General features: G+C 40.0%; 1 protein-coding gene across 1 annotated transcript in view; it reads right to left on the reverse strand.

Moving 5' to 3' along the window:
* The window catches only part of ppp1cc (protein phosphatase 1, catalytic subunit, gamma isozyme), a 33420-nt gene extending 26152 nt beyond the window's left edge, over positions 1-7268 (reverse strand). The window contains exon 1 of the mRNA XM_053618040.1: positions 7008-7268. Coding sequence (XP_053474015.1) covers positions 7008-7062 — 55 coding nt within the window. The 5' untranslated portion in view covers positions 7063-7268. The remainder of the gene's footprint in view (positions 1-7007) is intronic.
* Between the last annotated feature and the right edge of the window lie 11963 nt (positions 7269-19231).

Below are 19231 nucleotides of genomic sequence, written 5' to 3' on the forward strand. Positions count from 1 at the left end.
CAACCTCCGTACCTTTATTACAACGGTACTTATGCTACTGCAGAAAAACAAGTCCCGTCACGTTTTAAGAATGTTGGTACCGAAGTATCAGTTCTCGTGACATCCTTAGTAGGGACTGCTGAAAATGTAGTGGGAAAGGGAATAAATCTTGGGGTGCGATGCTGACTGAGCTTAGTTAGAAGCCCATGCATTTCATCCATTTCTTCTGGCATATTTCTCAGTCTGGTGATGACTGATCTGAGGGGTGACTGTGGCTGTGCTGTCCACTTCCCAGGGTTGTGGGTAGCATTGCTGTCATTGCTGTTGCTGCTGAAGGCTGTTAAGTGTGGATGAGAGATGCTGTAGAGTAGGTTGGAAGTGTGCATTTGAGTCCCAGCAATGTTCAGATGAAATCGGTCCACTTTAAATAGATGTCTTCGCTCCCAGAACAGGTTAAAGTTGTCCGTGAAATGGACCCCTTGGGCAGCGCATGTAGAGGCCAGCCAGGTGTTTAGCCCCAGCAGCCTACTAAAGCGGATGGACCCCTGCCTGATTGTTGGTATCGGGCCTGATATATGCAATTTGACTGAGGTGTTTCTCTGTGCAGGGACCGCGCGCCCAAGACTTATCCAGCCGAGGTCTCCATCACGCCGGTGCCGACACATCATGGACCTTGGGTGAACCGGCACGGGCCAGGCCCCGGGCGAAGACCTCTCCCGCTACACCACCCCCAAAGTTCGAGATTCCAACCAGGAACCACTTTGCCCCTCTCCGTCAGACCAGACCAAGCACTGTGATCGTCGGGAACTCCATTGTGCGAAACGTCCGCGTCGCTTCAACTAAGGGTAATGTTTGCACACATTGTTTTCCTGGTGTTTGTGTCCTTGATGTCGCTGCGCAGGTACCAGGAATCCTGAAAAAGGATGAGATCATTGGAGCAGTCGTGCTGCACACAGGGGCGAATGACATCAGGCTGCAACAGACGAAGGTTCTGAAGAGGGACTTCACCAGAATGATTGAGACGGCACGAGGCAGATCACCCACCACAAAGATCATCGTCTCTGGACTAAGGATGTCACGAGAACCGATACTTCAGTACCAAGTCGGTACCAACAGTCTTAAAACGTGACGGTACTTGTTTTTCGGCAGTAGCGCGAGTACCGTTGGTAATGAAGGTACCGAGGTTGCAATTCTTCCAGAACCGAAGGGGGCAGCAAATACGCGCAAGTGTTTTAGTCGGTCCACAAATGGTAAAGAAGAACGCCTACAAGCACATGGGAAAAACTACAGAAGATTAGCTCCGCCCCAACTCGTTGAGAGGAAAAGAGAGGAAAGCTAGCATCAGTTGCTGGTGTGCAACTGATGCTATCGTTCATTTCAAACAAAGTGAGGAAACACCTGGAAGTTGGCGAAGCACCTGAAAGACAGGCTCTATGTTATGTCTGTTTGAGGCAGCTGGCATTGTGGCCGTGAAGACAGCTAATGTTATGCACCATGTAATGTTTGTGATCACCAGTTATTTGTTAACGACGCTAACGCGTTGGATTGTTATAAACTACCTCCTTAATGGGCCACCATGCATCAACATTCAGCCCCTGTCCTGTCAGCAAAATGTAGCCTAATGTCACTAATAATTATTCAAATGTTCATGCTTTTAATAGATCTTTTTGGCCTGCCACCATATCAGTGAATTTAAACTAATGCTTGCATTTAGAGTATCAGGGGTGTGTGTGTGAATATGCGCGAGCATGCGTGTAGGAGTACACCTTAGTACTTGTAGCCTCCACTGTTTTATTAGTCATTGTCAGACAGTGTTTGATAACTAAAATATCTCCCTCTCTCTCTTTTTGCCAGTATCAGCCAGAGTCGGATGTCCTCCAAGAGACTTCTTAATTTATTTTATTTTATTTTTATACTACACCGTGGTATCGACTTTGGTATCGAGTATCGTGTACTTTTGGTGGTATAGGTACAAACTACTAGATTTTTGGTATCGTGACATCCCTAGTTTGTACTAACGGGCCCAAAGTGTGCCATGAAAACATTCCCCACACCCTTACACCACCTCCATCAACCTGGACTGTTGACACAAAGCAAGTTGGGTTCATGGATTCATGCTGTTGGCACCAAATTCTGACCCTACCATTTGTGTGCCTCAGCAGAAATCAAGATTCATCAGACCAGGATAAAATTTCCAGTTTTTAACAATCCAGTTTTGGTGAGCCTATGCCCACTGCAGCCTCAGCTTTCTGTTCTTGGCCGACAGAAGTGGAACCTGACATGGTCTTCTGCTGTTGAAGCCCATCTGCCTTAAGGTTTGATGTGTTGTGCATTACACAGTATGACGCTTGGTAAACGCATGCGCAATTGTTCCAAGTTCACTCTTGTTGTCTACGTGTTAAAAGACGAGGATAGTGAGGTCACTGGGATATAGTGGGGTATTCTTGAGTGGCACCTATTATTCCATGTTATTCATAATCAGGCCTCCCAAAATAAAAATCCCCTGTATTACAAACAGTATTAACAAATTCTGTTATTGTATTTATTACTTATCCATATTTTTCTTAACGTTTCATCCTTTGGGAAGTGGTGGAAACTTACATTGGAATTGAACATACCCGACATCGCGCATTGATGTACACAGCAGAAATCACTGATTTTCCCACTTCTGGTACTTTAATGGTTTTGACAGACATTTTCTTCTCATTAACATTCATATAAAAATTAAAATAAAATAAAACACAAACAATACAATAGCAGAGTAGTAAGAATAGTAACTAGCTAGGTTAACCTTTGGTTTAGCAGATTACCCTGCAAGAGGGTGTGGCGAGACCAGTTTTCCAGTATGGTCACATGGCGTTCGACATATACTAGTGACGCAGCGAAAGGAAAATTCGGCTGAAACCGAAAACGAAAATTCAGGATGCACTTGGCTGAAAACTGAAAGAATATTTTAAAACCCCATTTAAATTTTTTTTTTGTATAATTGTATTAATATTAGATTTTTTAATTCATTTCATGAATTGAATGAATCGGAATTAAAAAACACTATAAACCAATAAAATGATCACACTTTCTTGAAATTAACACATCACAACAAAAACAATGTTAAATATATTATTCTTCATTGAATTCTGTAACAATCAAATTTAACAGATTTTTTAAATCCAATTATCCAAATAATGTTCTAGAAAACTATTATGATATGTAAAACAGCAGTCAAGTAATGAACTAGGTCTCTATTCTGTTTCTGTAAACGTATCTCCATATTAATTAAAGATTATTGTGCAAAATAACTGTGCAAAACAGCAGCAACAGAACTAAAACCAACCTCAAACTGTAAACAACAGATGATGTATTTTTTGCATTTTTTCCACTTTTGGCCAAAAACCGAAAATGCCATTTTCGGAGCCCAAAATTTCGGTGCATCCCTAACATATACCCTATACCCCCTTCAACTGTGACCTTAAATGGCCAGGTCAACTGGCAGGAAGACTTAAATAATTCATTAACTAAAGGATGAATTTCAATAAATAAATATATTAATTAATAAAATAATAAATTAAATCTTGTTCAGTGTGATCAAATTAATAAGAATTAACAAACATTTTTGCATAATAATAATAATAATAATAATAATAATTATTATTATTATTATTATTATTATTTCAGTGTATGCCTGTTAATAGTTGGTGTATGGTGGGCATTCTGGCACACTATGGCTGCCATTGCATCATCCAGGTGGATGCTGCACACTGGTAGTGGTTGACATTTCTCCCACATAATGTAAAGCGCTTTGAGTGTCTAGAAAAGCGCCATATAAATGTAAGGAATTATTATTAAAACAAAGAACTGAAAGAAGCTGTGGTACAAGCCTGGAAAAGAATCACAAAGGAAGAATCCAACAGTTTGGTGATGTCATTGGGTCACTGGCTTGATAGTTATTTCAAGCAAGGCATATGCAACCAAATATTAAGCATTCTTTACTTTAAGACAATCTGTCCCAATAATTTTGCTCATCTAAAAATTAGATGGTCTGCCACTATAGGTGCCATGTTCTAAGTTGCTTAACACATCGATGTATATGTAAATATCAGGAAATGAAAGCTGAAATTCTGATCCATCGTCTCATTCATCTTGTGATCATAAACCCAAATTCCTTCAGAGTATAGCAAAAACATAAGAATTGGCCTTTCCTGGCTGTGTTTTCAGGCAGAAATGTCCCACGAATCATATATCCTACCTGTAAAGACTGTGTCAAATGTTTGAATTGCATGGACTACTGACAAATTATAAATGAAGGAGAGATGAGCCCTTGAACGAAGCCATGAAATGAGGCTGCTTTCACCGCTGCTGTTATAGTGTCGCCTTTATCAATTAATCCATCAATGAACTAACACTATACACTACCGTCTAGTGAAGTGTTTCTCAACGGGGGGGGACCTGTTCAGTGGTGTAATTGCAGGGGTCTGTAGGAAAGCTTTAAAAATGTTATATTATTTATATTTATTTATATATTTATATATATATATATATATATATATATATATATATATATATATATATATATATATATATATATATATATATATATATATATATATACACACACACACACACACACACACACACACACACACACAGAGAGAGCTGCAACAACTAATCAATAATAACTTATTCTGAAAACCATCTTCAACAAATCTCATTATCGATTAGTTGGTCTGCGTGTTCCACAGGGGAGATTTACTTACTACGTTACTTTTGTTCGGAAAACACGCGGAGATTAAATACTAAAGTTGTGTCCCAAATGGCTTACTATACACTTACACGGAGTACTCTACCGTCTAGTGTGTGGATTTTAGAAAGGTAATATCATCTCAAATGGAACACTAGTGGGTTTTTACTAACTGGAACTATAAGCCACTTCCTAGGCGCTTGACATCACATGCACATAATGCGACACCGCTAGCTTTAGTGGAGTTTGTGGAGCACAGAAGCATGACAGTGATGTGGTCGCGAGTTGCTTAAAATGTTTAATTTAATTCCAGTTTAATGTCATTATATGTTGTATCTGCGTGCTTGTAGTGTAAATTCTGTAGTTATTATAACGGAAGTGATGTGTTAGTAACGAGGCTGCATTGATAAAGTGTAGCGCGAGTAAGATCTGCAATGTCTAATTAAAACATTATGATCAAAAGTAAAATAATATGTCTAAAGGCAGCAAATAACAGAAACCACAAGGTGCAGTGAAAGTGAGTTTTTATTATTAATTTAGGACTGTAGATAATTCAGTGCTTTTTATGCATACATTAAAAAAATGCTATCTATATATATTTATTGTTTTATATATATATATATATATATATATATATATATATATATATATATATATATATATATATATATAAAAAACAGGCACTGAAAGTTTGCCCTGCCCCAGCCGATTAATCAAAAAAATTTAATAAATAATCGGCCAACTAATCGATTATGAAAATAATCGTTAGTTGCAGCCCTAATTAATAAATAAATTATATTTATTTATTTATTTATTGTTAAATGTATTTTAAAACATTCAAATGTTTTAAAATTAATCAATTTGGTTATTCGCAAATATCACAAATATGAAATGATAATTTGCAAAAACCTATGAGTGGTAGACAAGTTCAAGTGTTGCATTGACAAAATAAACAAAGGATAATTCAGAGAGTCCAAGTAAATGTCACACCAACAATAACATGGAAAAATTAAATCTAAAATTGAATCACAACATTTCAAATGTTAATATTATTAATGTTAAATATTAATAAAAAACAGCAACATATATAGAAATGACTGTTTAATATATAGCCTATAATTGTTGTGGAGTGAGGGGGTCCTTGTGGATTCTTTGAAATATGCTGGGGGTCCAAAGCTCACAAAAGGTTGAGAACCACTGTATGAATTTTAGAAAGGTAATATCATCTCAAATGGAACACATTAGTTTTTAACTAAGCTGAAAGTATGCCCCCCATTCGATTAATCAGAAAAAAAAATAATCAGCCAACTAATCGATTATGAAAATAATCATTAGTTGCAGCCCTAAACGACACAGTCAATTAGTTGGTCCTTTGTTGCTGTCCAGGACACTTAGCACTGTCCACTTGTGATCTGATCACCCAGAAGGCATGGTAAGGCCAGGTGTGAATGAGGCCTTAGTGAGCAGGAAAAGAAAACACTTTTTCTGAGGATCAAAGAGCTGATGTTAGGAGATGACTGATTCTGATGGGTACTAGAAAAAAAGTCAGTTATTTCTCTAATATCTGCTATAATGTCAACATGCCTAAACAGTGTACGGAACACCGTTCTCGTACGTAAAGTAAACTAGCTAACATACACAGTCAGATTTTCTGACATTCAATCTTAAAATTAGATGTAAAATTAGCCACTGAAATCAGATTTCTTAAATATTTGGAACTACTATTGCCACACTGACAAACGCGCCGGCCAATTGTTGTCAACACTCTTAATTAACTAGCTAGCTCTTTAACGCATTGTCCAGTTAATCAGATAATGTCTCGTATCTAGCTAGTGGACCCAGTAGCCATTTTTCTAATCTAGCTAGCATAAACATAGTGCCGCCCGAGAATGTAAACACCCGGTAAAAACAGTCATCACAGAAGACTTTATCGATAGCTACTTAATTTCCCTCTATTGTCCTGGTGCTAACCAATAACGGAGGAGAGCTAGCCAACACTAAACTATATTTACAAATATGATTACTGTACACTGCTATCCACGTCATGCCCATTAGCTGCCCAGTCATAGGCAGCTATCTTTAAAACTCGACAATACCAACACCTTAAATTAATAGAACAAGCTCTACAATTTGGCTTGTTAGCCATAATCGTCTATGCTAATTTGGCAACCAAGCTAACCAGACAACCACAACGAGTCCCTATCATTTCCAAAAATTTAACCAACAGAACAAAGCGTGCATTAACCAAAAATGCTAATAATAGATTTTAATCAGCTTGTGTAAAATGTCTTACCTTCTAGCAGGCGCTGTATGATGCTGTCTATGTTGAGCTTATCGATGTCGGCCATGCCTTGCTAAATAGCTAAATAAAATTATTTGCGGTGGTTTTCTACACTTCACCTAAAGCAGATAACTCATGGGACTACATGTAACGAGTTACAACAACATTTGGATAGTTTCTTTAGTGAATTTATCCTTGCCTTCCTTTATTGTTGCTTTTACGTGTGGTAAATCTACTCTTGCTTATGAACACCGACGCCGGAATGAGTGACTGGCGAATGAATCGGCTCTCACAACATGATTCATTTAAGTTAGTCGAGTGAAATGATTCACAACTGCGAATGAAAGTTGCGGGGCGGGGCGGGGCGGGGCGGATTGAGGGGAAGTGATTACAAAGCTCATTAATGAGACCATCTCTCAATCTCAGGGGACCAAAAACAATTATTTCGGTTTTGTCTTCGTTAAATTGGAGAAAGTTATTTGTTAACCATTTTTTAATATTGTGAAGACAGTCCAACAATGGTTGAATGAAGTCACCAGCTTTCAATGATATGATACTGGTATCATCAAAAATACTGTGTTGATGCTACTAGATCTTACAGATGCCTTTGATACTATAGATAATAACTTACTTCTTTGTCGCTAAGAGCATTTGTTTGGTATGAAGGGTACCACCTTACAATTGTTTAGCTCATATCTTGAAGACACCCCCTTTTCGGTAGCATTGGTTAATTTCTCCTCATCTTCTGCTTTTATTAGTGGTGTACCTCAAGGCTCCTTTCTGGGCCCACTTATTTTTAACTTATATATGCGTCCATTGGGGAATATTATTAGGGCACACAATGTCTCTTTTCATTTATCCACCAGCATCCAGTGCCAGTAAAATGTAATTTGACACTTTTAATAACGCAGACTCTGTGCTATGATAAGCAGTGAAACCAGATTGTAAAGGTTCCAATAACTTAGCTGAGTTTAAAAACATGATAAATTGTGACTGCACAACTTTCTCGAACAAATTTGACAGAAACGATTAGAGACAGGCTGATAATTATTAAAGCAACCTATATTCAAACCCTGTTTCTTAAGTAATGGTTGAACAATAGTATGCTTAAAACAATTCGGGACCACCCCAGCATCCAAAGATGAATTTAACAACACCTGGATAATGGGGCCAATTACAGAAAAAGTTGCTTTTATAATCTCAGAGGGAACAACATCAAGTGAAGTGGAAGTTATTTTCATCTGGTTAACCAGATCACACAGTTCCTTTAGAGAAACATGTTGAAAATACTAAGAAGAAACTGGTATAGCCAGCAAATTCAGGGACAGGTCTGAGAACTGTGAATTGAAGGAAGAAGAAATGGCTATTACTTTATCAGCAAAAAACATTAAAAAAAATCTCTCACAAAGTTCAACCGAGGATTTCCCATGGAATTGGCAACTCTGATTAATTATTGAATTCATCATGGTGAATAAAATCTTAGGTCTATGACAGTGTGTAGTAATTAAATCATAAAAATACCTATAAGTAGTTATATCATACACTTTCTGTCAAACTGTCAATCAAAGTGTTGTGTGTGATAATTTATGACCCTCTGTGCTTCCCTGACTGGCAGGTCTGTAGGGGTGGTGAGGGGGGTAACCCTATGGAGTTTATCAGCTGGTCAATCTGGCTCCTTTGTGTCTGGGGGTGTTGTGGAGAGGTGTGTGTTGGGGGGAATAGCCCCCCTCCCAACAAAAGGTGTTTATGTTAATGAGTTTGGTTTTTGGTGGGGTGAAATACGTCTGAAAAAAAATAATGTTTTTAATATGGGGCTGTGTTTGTGTTACTTTGTAGCGTTATTTCGTTTGTGTAAACACATTGTTAGAAAAGCATGATGTTTGAATGTGTACATATATGAGTAGAATATTTGTTTTGTGAAATAAATGAAAACAATTGTTGATTATGTTTTTTAGGGATTCCCGGTTTACCTTTGAATAAAAAGTTTAGGAGTTAAAGCGTCTTTTTTAAAAAAAGAATCTGTTTAAAAAAGAATCTGTTTAAAATAATCGTTTGTATTACATACATTCTAAACACAAACCTTTAGGATGTAAAAAATGATCAAAAGAGCTGTTTAAAAAGAATCCGTATTACTAGGTTTCCAAAAAAAAAAAACACATAAAAACTTTAGGAGGTAAAAATGGTTAAAAGAGCTGTTTAAAAACAATAGCACCTATTACACGGCTTCTAAACAAAGATCCTTACGAGGTAAAAATGTTAAAGTGCTGGCTAAAAGAATCTCCGTAATGTTTAAACTAGGAGAGAAGTATTTTCCAGAGATGTCTTCCAGTCGTTGTGTTAAGCAGTAATGAAGTTAAACGGAGACGCCTCACTCTCGCTAAACCCCGCCCACACATACGCGTTTTCAGACACGCCTCTCTCTCTCTCTCTAAACACACCCATTCACATGTTTTCATCGTAGCCAGTACGTTCTGTCAAAATGTCAATCACGGCGGTAGAACTAGAGGGCTAATTTATGGCCTCGTCCTTGACAGGCCTGCGTTTCTCTAGGAGTGCTTAATTTATGGCTCTTTGTTTCTTCCTGACCAAAGAGTTTTTTATGACTAGGGGGGTCGTGGTGTGATCCTACAGATTGTTTATGATAATGAGTGTCTGCGGGGGTGTTAATGGGTTTTAAATAGCTTGTTAAGACATTATGGTTAAACACAGAGGACAGTCTGTAACTAACTGCTACAATGGCTACACCGAGAACTCCTAATATCTCTAGAAGACGGTTCTGCATCACGCCTATAAGAGACTCTGAGGAAAAGATTGAGGAGCTAACTTTCGCTCCGAGAAAAAAACAACAATGTATTAGTTTGTCAAAAAATCTTCGTGTGGGCGATGAGGTTGTAAAGGAGCTGTCATTTAACCCCGAGCAGGGCGTTACCAACTCCTGAGATCCTCTCTTAAGACCGCCCTCATGCTGTGATGATTAAAACGGGGTGGCCTGTGTCACAGTTAAACACATATTACGAAGATGTCTCAAGATTCTACATACGCCTGCTACAGCAACACCCCGGAGACAGCGCCGGCTCTGCCCGACGACAACGCGACAACGCTAGAATCCACTCCGCAAACATACGACAACAAGTGGTTGGATAATTTCTGCAAGGAATTAGGATATCACAACCTAAGTTTCCTCACAACTCCGTACGGAATCAGCGGCTCTTTAACTGGCGCCTCGGCCTACATCGGTGTTGATGACACAGACGGCTGTATTCGATCTGACGCGTTCAAGATTATAAAAGCGACAGTCGTGGTCCTTCTGGAGCATGTTATCAATAAAAAACTGAAAGATCTCTGTTTGGGGTGCGAAGTGGATCATCCGAGTCAGCTTAGACACTCTTGTCTCTTCGAACCTGACGCGTATTTCTTTGACAAATACTTTGAGGAACTATCGCGTGATCTGCTCAAACCTGGGCTTAAACATTTCATCGCTCAAGCCTTGAGTCGGTTTGGTTTGAGGGTTAACCCTCAGAGAATTCAAGGATCGGTGGATGCCGTTCTACACGAGCTGCGGGACGAAGTGTACATCGTGCAAAGGCTTAACGAGGTCAGAGAGAAACTTGTGGATGTCAGCAGCGAGCAGATCGTCTACGACGCCGTGGACAGCTGGAAGGGAGTCACACCAACCGTTTGAGATGGGGAATGTGTGCAGCGCTACAGGATTAGCAAAGAGTCTGCTTAAACGCCGTATTAGGTGCGAGATGTCCGGTCTGTTGTACAAATGCCTTACGGACCGTGTTGGTGTATCCGTAGTTGTAAACGGATGCGATGTTGACCCGAGACGTCTAACAAATCTCGTGAATCAGATGTGTCTTGTGCGAGGTACGGTGTGTGATTGGACTGCTTTGGTACATATGTGTATTAACGCATGCGAACCGATTTTGGTTTCTATCACAAAAATACTAGATATTGTGACTGAATGTGGCAGACGTATTAGAATTGCAGACATTTTATGTATGTGTACGTATGTCTATGATGTGTGTGAAATTCTGCTGTCGAGAAATGACAAGACAGATGTCTGTGAAATAATAGACGCATTTATAGCGTATGTGGTTGACAAAAACATTGTGATGTGTATAAAATTCCTACACTCCCTCAATGATGTTGTATGATAACGTTTATGATCTTTTACTGAAATAAATACCAAGACGTTTAAGACCATCTGTGTTATTCTTTTGTACTTGTTAAAGTGTCGACATGTCAGGAGACATGACAGCAGACCTGAAAAAAGTCTATTACACACCTTCAAATGCGGGGTCTTTTGGTGGTAAAAAACGTTTAAAAGACGGTGTTTTAAAGGAAACAGGGGTTCGTTTAACAGATAAACAAGTTTCGGATTGGCTCGCCGGCGAGGATGCTTACACGTTACACAGAACTGCACCGCTAAAATACAAAAGAAATCGTGTTTTTGTTTATGGTATTGATATGCAGTTTCAGGCAGATCTGGTCGATATGTCTGCATACGCCAAGGAAAACGACAACGTTCATTTTCTGTTGACGTGCATAGACATGTTTAGTAAATATGCGTGGACTCGGGTTTTAAAAAACAAATCCGGTGTCGAGGTGTCTAAAGCTTTCCAATCTATACTGGATGAGGGCAGGGTGCCCCGTAAACTACAGACAGATAATGGGAAAGAATTTTTTAATAAACATTTTCAAAGCATGACAAAAAAGTACAACATACAACATTTTGCAACAGCCACCGATTTAAAAGCGTGCATCGTCGAGCGGTTTAATAGAACCTTAAAAGGGCGGATGTGGAGATATTTAACTGCTACAAACTCCAAACGCTATATCGATATTCTACAAGACATCACGGACGGATACAACGCCAGCTATCACAGGAGCATTAAGATGAGACCTATTGATGTGTCCAAAGAAAATGAATCTGCCGTGTATAAAAACCTATATAGATCTAAAGACGGCCCCGGCGTAACCCCTAAATTTAAATATAAAGTTGGCGACATTGTTAGAATTTCTAAAGTAAGAGGTCCGTTCACAAAATTTTATAAAGAAAACTACACGCACGAGTTCTTCACTATAACAGAATGCATATCACGCGAACGTCCCGTCTATAGGTTGTGTGATTATGACGGCGATGTCATCGATGGTGTTTTTTATGAAGAGGAATTACAAAAAATATTTGTGAACAAAAACAAAACATTTAAAGTGGAAAAAATTTTAGACAAGAAGAAACAAGGTCGAAAAACAATGGTTTTGGTTAGATGGCTCGGATGGCCCTCAAAATTCGCATCGTGGATCGACCAGAAAGAATTGGTCGATGTACAGAACCCCATAAAAACAGACGAAACCTCGTAGATGGCACACATTCATGTAAAAACCAACCATGACTGCTGGTGGTTTTTATGTAACGCTTCCCTGTAATGCCTCAAGGACCGTTTATCCGGAAAATAGTATCTCGTGTTATACAACTCGATTATCAAAAACTATCAATCTAAAAGGAGAATGGCAAGTCGGGTTAATCGAATTTGAATATCCGCTGTCGTGGTACACATTTAATGAGGAAGATGCTACGTTCATTTTCAACTATGGTGAAACAACGAAGACTGAGAATCGGGTCACCGAATATAATATTGAAGGCAATATATCAAACGCATCTTACAGGTTAAAGACTGGATATTATGACGACGTCGTTTTTTTGATCAGGGAGATCAACGCGACTCTCACACAACGTGCGAGTCTCGGCTATGACCATGTTAAAAATAAAATTTTTCTCAAAGGCCCCCCGAAGACATCGCTGACATTTTATGGAAAGGTGGCCAACATTTTAGGATTAAAACCGGGAGTTGCTATTGAAACTACGGACCATGCTGTTGAAAGATCTGGCATGACTTATGCACCTTTTCAGGCTGATATTAACGCGGGGTTTTACAGTATGTATATTTATACCGATATCATAGAATACCAGAACGTGGGGGATTTCTACGTGCCGCTACTGAGATGTGTACATATAGAGGGGGAGAACCACAAGAATGTTAGTGTTAGATACGACACCCCACACTACGTATCGGTTAATAAATCGTCCGTCAGTGAGATAACCATACAGGTGAAAGACGATCAAAATCGAGACGTGCGCTTCAGTTACGGGAAGGTGTGTGCCAAGCTGCATTTTAGGCCTGTGAAACAATTTGTTTAAAAAATAATCATAATGGCATATTTCAACAATCACCACACAGACCCTTTGCGTTATGTCCGATATTACCAGAATCAAGCGGGGAATGGGCTCCCCGGTATGCAGGGGGCGGAGTTATGTACGGAGCCGGGTTAGGGGGTGTGTTTAGAGGTCTCTTTAGAATGGCCATTCCTTTGCTAAAACGCGGTTTTAGCATAGCCAAACCACATCTTAAATCAGCAACAAAAAACATACTAAGCGATGTTGTTAGCAATACATTATCGCATACGTTTAATAATAATAACAACAACAATAATAACACTCAAGATGGATCCGGACTAATGGTGATGGCTCGCAGTAGAACATCTAAACCGCCAGGGACTCGGAGGAGTGGCCAAACGACGAAGAAAAGAAAACATAACACCAAGAAATCGTCAGTTGTAAAACGCAAGCACAAGAAGACGCCAACCAGCTCTACAGCAAAAAGACCAAAGACCTGTGTTAAAACAATATTTTAGACCATGTCTTTACTACACAATATGTCAGAAGAATGTTTAAAAACCGAGCTGGACCTATTCACAGTACCATTAACACAGACCGTTATTGAAAAAAATACATATATAGAAGTACCACCGTTGTCAGCAATATCAGAAACATCGCCTCTGGAGTTTTTTATAGCGGGGACTGGAGAGGATTATGTGGACCTAAACAACACCCTGGTTTTTTTGCGTCTCAAAATCACTAACGCAGACGGCACAGACATAGCAGACGGAGCCCCCGTGGGTCTTATTAACTATGCCGGATCTACGATATTTTCACAAGTGGACGTGTCGCTTGAAGACCGTCTCATATCACAAAGTTCCAACACATATCCTTATCGATGCATAATAGAGTGTCTCACCAATTATGGAAAAGACGCTCTTGAAACGCTGTTCTCAGCGGGGCTCTTTTACAAAGACACGGCCGGTCACATGGACGTAACGGACCCCGCTGGTGGTAATAGAGGTTTGACCAAACGAGCTGCATTTACCAACGCCAGCAACGTTGTTGAACTACTGGCCCCCATTCACAGTGACATATTCTTTCAAGAAAAACTAATGCTTAACGGCGTGGACATTAAAATTCGCATGACGAGGGCGAAAGATGAATTCTGTTTGATGAGGAACGACGCTGTGGCCTATAAACTAAACATCGTGTCAGCTTCACTGTTTGTGAAAAAAGTGTCGGTATCACCAGGTGTGAGATTGGGGCACGCGCAAGCATTGCTCTCGACGCCAGCCAAATACCCCATCGACAGGGTGTGTGTGAAAAACTTCTCAATCCCTGTAGGCTCACGTGTTTGTAATCAAGAAAACTTGTTCTTAGGAACTCTACCAAAATCCGTTGTTCTGGCTATGGTTGATAATGATGCGTTTACAGGCTCGTATGATAAAAATCCGTTCGCCTTTAAAAACTATGACCTAGAATTTTTGGCAGTTTATCTGGACGGCCAACAGCACCCCGCTAAACCTCTGCAGCCTGAATATGGAAGTGGCTCTGCGGTACGCGAATTTTACCAGTTAGCGCTGGCTTCTGGAAAGCATCTTAAAAATCAACCTCTAGCTATTGATAGGGAGGATTTTCTGCATGGGTATACCCTTTATGCGTTTAATCTCACGCCGGACGAAGACTGCAGTCAACACGTGTCGCTTATCAAGTCTGGGAACATTAGGCTAGAAGCACGTTTTAGACAACCTCTACCCCGAACGATCAACTTAATCGTTTATGCCATATTTGACAGCATCATCGAAGTGTCAAATCGCAGACAGATCCTGGTTGATTACTATTAATAGGCAGAATGGACACCATCCAGCTTACGGCAATAATGGATAAGATCTCGTGTAACACCCATTTTCTCGGCGTACTACCGTGTGACCACCTACCAAAAGCCCCCTTGAGAAAATTACCATCCATGGTGATAATCAACACGCATCCTTCAGGACTCCCGGGTGAACACTGGCTAGCCATCTACATAAACGAGGTCGGCGTGGGTTGTTTTTTCGACAGCTTTGGTAATAAACCAGATGACAATCGTTTTCCACAGAATATCAAAAACTTTTTAAACCGAAATTCTAGAGTGATTCAACATTCAGCAGTACAAGTCCAAGATTTTTCATCAGAGACCTGCGGGCAGCATTGTGTGTTTTTTCTCTATCACATGGTGAAGGGACATGATTATGACCGAGTGCTGAAGATGTATACCGGCGATTTTATTAAAAACGACAAGATGGTGTCAGCATTTATGAAAAAACTAAAACTAAAAAAGGTCTTTGTAATGAAAATGTTTTCAAATGTATTCGTTGTGTTCAGACAGGTGAAATGTTTATGTCTAACACTAGATATTTTCAATAAAAACAAAGAAAAGAGATTTCTTCTTCTTTTTTGACTCTTTATTATTATTATTATTAACATCATTATTATTATTATTGTTATACAAACACCACATACAGCAATACAGATAATAACAAGATCATAAACAAAAGAAAACTCATGGTTTAAAAACGTAGCCACTGACTCGTGTCAAGAGTGGGTGATTTGAATACAGGGCCATCTGAATAATTTGATTTTGCTGATGGTGTGCTCGGAAGTATTTTCTGCTTTTTACGCCTCTTAGACGAATTGGTTATAGGCGAAGTCGATTTGGTTTTGAAAGATTTAATTGCGTGTCTGACATAATGGTTTGGCACCGTTGAGTATGGTATGTTTAAAGTAGCAAAAGCCTCCAGAAATTCGAGCCAGCCGACAGGTCTTCGGGCATCGGAAATCTTTTGCGGAGCCGTGATGCCTTTAACTAAATCGAGCATATGTGAGCCGGGAATAGTTCTACCCTTAAACACAAACTCCCCCGAATCGTCCCAAGATGTGACATCTTTCATTTTAGACATCTTATCTAAAATGTAGCGAGCGTTTTTTACACTCCTCTGCGGAATATTCTTCAAAATATCCGCCGCTACGTTATCTAAACCGTCCTGGTGGTTTACGCCGGGTGGCGCAGACGGCTTTTCTTGTTCAGGATGCTCAGTCTGCATAGTCGTCAATGTTAATGTGCTGATTTCACGGTCCCCTTGTCTAGCGACTGTTAAAAAGCGCTGTAAAACGTTTGTGTACAGCTTCGCTTTTTCATAACTGTCCAAGTCAGAGCGGTGCAAGATATTTCTTATAGCAATGTCCAAATCATTCTCCACGATTTGTTGAATAGATTCGCGTGCTGTCCCGGTCTTTAGTTTGTCCAACTGGTGCTGCGGGACTAAAAACATTTTCTCTGCGTGCTCCATTCCCTCTGTTATCTAGATGCAATCAGGCTGGAGATGAAAGGGATAGCCACGCTTAAGAGCGGTAGAAGAAAGCCCCCCTGCTGATTTATCACACGTCTCTTTCTTTTAACACCAACAGTCTTATCCGCTACAAATTTGATCACGCTTTTCCTTTTTCTGAGCTTCTGGTATTGTTGAGATGTGAGAGGTATATTGCCGTAGAGAACGTTAAGAGCTACTTCACACAATGTCGCAATGAGCTTGTCTGTGGCAGTTTGTAAAATAATCCGTCTTTGTTTGGGTGATGCTTTTAATAATATTTTTAAAAGCGGCAGGTTTCTACAAAGTCTGGCAGACATATCGCTATCTTCTTTTCTGGAGATATACCACAGGGTGTGGCGCAAGTAAATCTGTTCTGAGCCGATAGTGTTCGGGAGTTTTTGTTTTATAATCAATCAGCAGATACCCGAAAGGCTTGCTGGTTGCGTCTCGATAACATTCCATAAAAAATTTTGTGTTGCCGGGATACATTTGTCTTCCTAGAACACTGACTTGATTAGCATCTCGGGGATTTTTAAACAACATTAGATAATTTGTGTTTAAACTGATGGTCCTACTGGATTTCCCTTGGCAAAATAAATTCTGTACAATATAAATAGCGCTAAGATTTCTATGATGTACATATTGGGTAAAGACCTTCTCCACTTCGTTGCTCCCGCTGGCCTCTTTCATCAGATCATCGAGGATTAACAAATTAACCGCGTTGGCCGGAAACAGAGCATCATCATTCAGAGTCTGTGGTAATCCTTCAACAAATTTTATTTTGTACATTTTCAACAATTCATCATACAACGGTTGCCAACAATCATAAATATACACAATATTTTCAATTTTTTTAGAAATCAAATGTACAGCATTTTGCAACAACATTTTTACAAAATATGACTTCCCCGAGTTTGAAGGACCGCTTATCACACACGAGAAAGGGTGATGTAATCGGAAATCAAACCCCTCTGTGTCTCGCACACCCCTATGTCCAAAGAGATTGTCAGAAGCCATATGGGATCGTTGTGAAATCTGGGAGCAGTACGCGTTTGTTGTACACAACCTTAAACTTTTTAACAACTGACCTGTTGTGTAGTGTGAATTGTTTTTTATTACGTACAATGGTATCTGTGTATGCCAGTATATGACGACTATTATCCTCCCCCACGACGTAGTGATCGACAAGTCCAATCAGGGTGTCTAATCTAATGGCTTTTGAATTTACTGCGTTGAGCGTGACACCTTTGGCTTTCATGCAAACCTTACCCTTCGCAGTGCGGTAGCCGTATGTTTTCGGGCCGCCTGAACAAAATTCTACAATATGATCACCAGCTCCAACCTCGTCAGTTAAATTACCGAGATAGGGGCCCAACGGAGGTTCCCAGTCGCCCTCTCTAGATGTAAAGATCACACTGTCTGTGTCACTGTACAACAGCCTGTCACCCAATTTGTCCATTAATTCGTAAAGTTCTAGACGGGCATGAGCTGTTGTGAAAGCCCCAAGAAAGATGTTGATGTCGCGAGTCTGCCCCCCTTTCCCATCCGCATAACACCACTGAATTAGAGCCACGCTGTCTGAAACGAAGGAAAAGTGTTTAACATCATACCCGTCACCGAATATGTGCTGTGTAAATTGTTCCGGATCCGAAATTAACTCTGTACACGGCAAGTTTTCACGCATGGAGAAACGACCCCAAAGTGAGTTCAGCAGAAGTTTGTTAATAGAACGCCGTGCTGGATTGCGACTTATCTTACCGGCGTCCATCTTAATCCCCTCTTTCTCAAAGTAGTCTGAGATGTAGGATTCCTTGTCTGCGTCTGTCATAACGTGTGCGGGGAAACCGCTGGCCTCTTGTTTATATTGTAAAAATGTTTTAACATAATCACAAAACAAAGTTTCTGACCGTTGTGGAAAATGCCACACCTCGTCCACGTTCGTTACAATATAACCCTTTTCCACACCTTTCAACAGCTCTATGCTGACCCAACACCCTGAAATAGCTCTTTCCTCATCAGTATGACCACACGGGTCTGTCTGATTCTGATGTTCGGCGCATGTACGACAAAGTGGAAACATAAGCTTACCACCGGTCCTATAGGGAAGGACGGGGTGAAGCAGTTTTCGCGGTGGCAGTACTGTAGCCTTGACAAACCCATAATAATTTTCAAGAGGTTCAAAATCCTTGAAAATTATTTGTAGATGTCCTATGGGGTAACATTTTTTGGCCTGGCAAAAGGGGTACAAACTTGTAAAGTCGACATATCGTATTTTTTCACTATTGTGGGCTTTGTGATACAATTTGTACGCGTTAGTACGACCACCGAATAGCGCGTTGCGTGGTTTCAATCGTTCAGGATGTATGTAAGTGGACATAAACGCCATTACAGCGACATCGTTCTGTTTAGCGTTATTCCAATCACATTCCCACATCACCTCAACATCGAGACCATACGCCTTTTCCAAAATTTCGACCTTATCATCAAACTGTCTTCTGAGCAAACCGTAGGGCACTTTTGATAACGGATGTAAATGGTTTGGGTTATAACGACATTCATGCCCGTGAAACATGCATCCGTTGAATTCGAAACCATATTTGACACCATCCTTTTCATAATAACCATCGAGATGATATTTTCCAATCACCATCTCTCCATGATTTAAAGCGTGCTGAATGTTCACGCCTCGTGTTGTTTTGACATATTCAAGCCATTCAATG

This window comes from Ictalurus furcatus, chromosome 28 (assembly GCF_023375685.1).
Source record: "Ictalurus furcatus strain D&B chromosome 28, Billie_1.0, whole genome shotgun sequence".
Classification (NCBI taxonomy): Eukaryota; Metazoa; Chordata; class Actinopteri; order Siluriformes; family Ictaluridae; genus Ictalurus; species Ictalurus furcatus.